Source organism: Pygoscelis adeliae, unplaced genomic scaffold (assembly GCF_000699105.1).
Source record: "Pygoscelis adeliae isolate BGI_AS28 unplaced genomic scaffold, ASM69910v1 Scaffold13, whole genome shotgun sequence".
Classification (NCBI taxonomy): Eukaryota; Metazoa; Chordata; class Aves; order Sphenisciformes; family Spheniscidae; genus Pygoscelis; species Pygoscelis adeliae.
The window spans coordinates 3,555,807-3,558,431 of record NW_008824499.1 but is presented as its reverse complement, the minus strand read 5'-3'; the positions used below and the strand labels follow the sequence as shown (position 1 = coordinate 3,558,431).

At 54.2% G+C, this 2,625-nt stretch overlaps 1 protein-coding gene across 1 annotated transcript in view; it reads right to left on the bottom strand.

The window, feature by feature from the left end:
• Nucleotides 1-2,625, bottom strand: part of PCSK6 (proprotein convertase subtilisin/kexin type 6) — a 33,648-nt gene that overhangs the window by 21,796 nt on the left and 9,227 nt on the right. Inside the window, exons 3-6 of the mRNA XM_009321537.1 lie at nucleotides 2,219-2,383; nucleotides 1,438-1,581; nucleotides 796-872; nucleotides 22-110 (exon numbers count right to left, since the gene is read on the bottom strand). Coding sequence (XP_009319812.1) covers nucleotides 22-110; nucleotides 796-872; nucleotides 1,438-1,581; nucleotides 2,219-2,383 — 475 coding nt within the window. The remainder of the gene's footprint in view (nucleotides 1-21; nucleotides 111-795; nucleotides 873-1,437; nucleotides 1,582-2,218; nucleotides 2,384-2,625) is intronic.

The following is a 2,625-nucleotide window of genomic DNA, read 5'->3' as shown; positions in this document are numbered from 1 at the left end:
GCAGGCAGGCGCCAGCCTCACCTCCGATGCGTGCGTTGTAGGCAATGCCCACGATGCAGTACGAGTTGTTCGCCGCCGCCGCCACTTCCCCTGCGCAGCGAGTGCCGTGCCTGCAAAGAGAAATCCCCCATGAGCTGACGTCCCGTGGTGAAGGATCCCTCTGGCCACCCCCCACCCAGCACCCAGAAAACAGCCCTGAGGCCAGAGTGGTGGAAGAAAGTGCCCCAAGAGCTGCAGAGCCCTTATCCAAAACCCACAGCAAGGGCTGGGGAATGGAGGAAACTAATGCAGAAAGCAATTTGTCGTTTGCATTTTGCACCTAGATGCAATTTGCTCTTTGCATCTTGCCCCTAGACGCAATTTGCTCTTTGCATTTTGCACCTAGATGCAATTTGCTCTTTGCATCTTGCACCTAAATGCAATCTGCTTTTTGCATTCCTGTTTCCTTTCCACACATACCACCACGTGCCTGTCCCGCTTTAACGGAAGCACAGAAAGTGCATCCAAGTTTTGACATCTAAGCCACCCAGCCCGACCCACGTGGTTTAATCCCTGACCACGGCGAGGAACCCCCCAGTGCCGTCGCGTGATGGCTCGAGGGTTTGTTAGCGTGGTTGCCGTGGGCTGGATTTGCATTAAATGCAATGACCCTATGCAAAGCCCATAATGCAGCATCCTCTGCAGCCCTGCGGACGGGGAAAGGCCACGGATCTGGAAGATACCCCAAGGGGGACACCCAGCCGGGGACCCCCGTGCACCCCGGCCACTGGCTCCACGGCAATTAGCATCACGTACTTATTCTCGTTGCTGGCATCATAGCGTGGAGTCGGGTCGTGGTCGTTCCCATTGACATCGTAGCTTGCAAGAGGGTCCTGAAAACACGTTGCCGCCATTAGATTTGACTTACCAGCATGGTGCGGGACAAAGTGGCCTCGGCAGCGGTGCGGTCCCACTTTGCCCACAGCCAGATGGGCAGTAAATGCCATTTTCCACTTAGTTTCTGACTATTTGCTCAAGACAAATAGTTCTGGGCTGCAGCCCCTGCTGAGAGATGGCTGCCCAGGGGAAAACATTCTGCTCGCACGGGAGACAGCTCCTCCAAACCCCAAATCCTGCTGGGTCCGGCACCGTCCTCCCCACCACCGTGGCCGTTCCGGGTTTGAGCTGGGGCTGAGTGGGTTCATGCAGGTTTTTGGCCGGAGGGAGGCGGCCTCTTCCCAGGCAGCTGCAAAGGGAGTTTCCCCCAGACCCTCTTTGTCTAAAAACCTCATTTCCTTCTTAAAAACATCTTGAGCTTTTTAAAAAAAACTATTTTCTTCTAATATGCCAATGCACAGATTTAAACTGTGTTTATACATTGGAATTCTCCATAAATCAATTCACCGTGAGGACCAGCCCCAGCCCATCCATCCCCAGCCCGTCCATCTCCCAGCTTACATAGTTTTGCAGGAGGTCGGGGTGGTTCCTCTCTATGCCGTCATCGAGGATGGTGACCACCACATTTTTGCCAGTGTAGCCCCTCTGCCAGGCTGCCAGGACATTCATCTCCGACCTGCAGCGACTGCTTTTATCGCCGCAGTGCTACAGGGGGAAACACAGCAAGCACAAGCTGCAAAAGGGCTGCAACCCCATTTCAGCCCATCTAAGCAAGCAGCCAGGCTGCGAGCCCATTTAATCAACCAGAAAATATATTTACATCCCACCCCCTGCCATATAACTCGTAGATTTGTTATAACTTTACTCCACTGACGTTAATCCAGGCAATGCTCTCTCCCTATTATTCTTTTCCTCTTCCATTTCAAATACTGTGGGCTCTTCGGTTTTGAAGTGCTCATTTCCTTTCTGAGCTTAATTTTCAGTGAATTTCCCTGTCAAATACAGATCGATGAAGCAGGCAGGAGAAAAATGATATTGTAAATAGATGGTTGCAGCTCTTGGATGGGTAAAATGCATGAGTGCTGCAGCACTGCTGCTCCCAAGCCTTCCCCGTGCAGACCACAACAAGGAGCTGCTAATGATGGTGAAACACTTAAAACTAGACTCTCTCGTGTATTAATTTACAATTTCAAAATCCTGCTGCCAAGCACATTCACTGATATTAAGGTGTTTCATTACTGGACGGGCTGAGCAAAGATTGATGACGTGTTTGATTAAAAATAAATTAACCCCCCTGTAAAGCAGCAGGTTCCTCGCAGGGTGGTGGAGGGGAGATACCCACCAGGTACCACATGTTGGGCCACACTGGGTCATTGAAGGGCAGGGCATGCGGCTCTCCTCGGACCTGCCTCTTCACCCGCCGCTTCACCTCCTGCTGCTGCAGCCAGTCCACCTGCAAGCAGAGCCATGGGTCAGCATCGCCCCTGGGCACAGAGCCTGGCATCACCTGTGGGCACAGAGCCCAGTATCGCCCGTGGGCACAGAACCCGGCATCACCCATGGGCACAGAGCCCGGCATCGCCCGCGGGCACAGAGCCTGGCATCACCCATGGGCACAGAGCCCGGTATCACCCGTGGGCACAGAGCCCAGCACTGCCCGTGGGCACAGAGCCCGGCATCGCCCGTGGGCACAGAGCCCGGCATCACCCGCAGGCACAGAGCCTGGCATCGCCCGCGGGCACAGAGCCC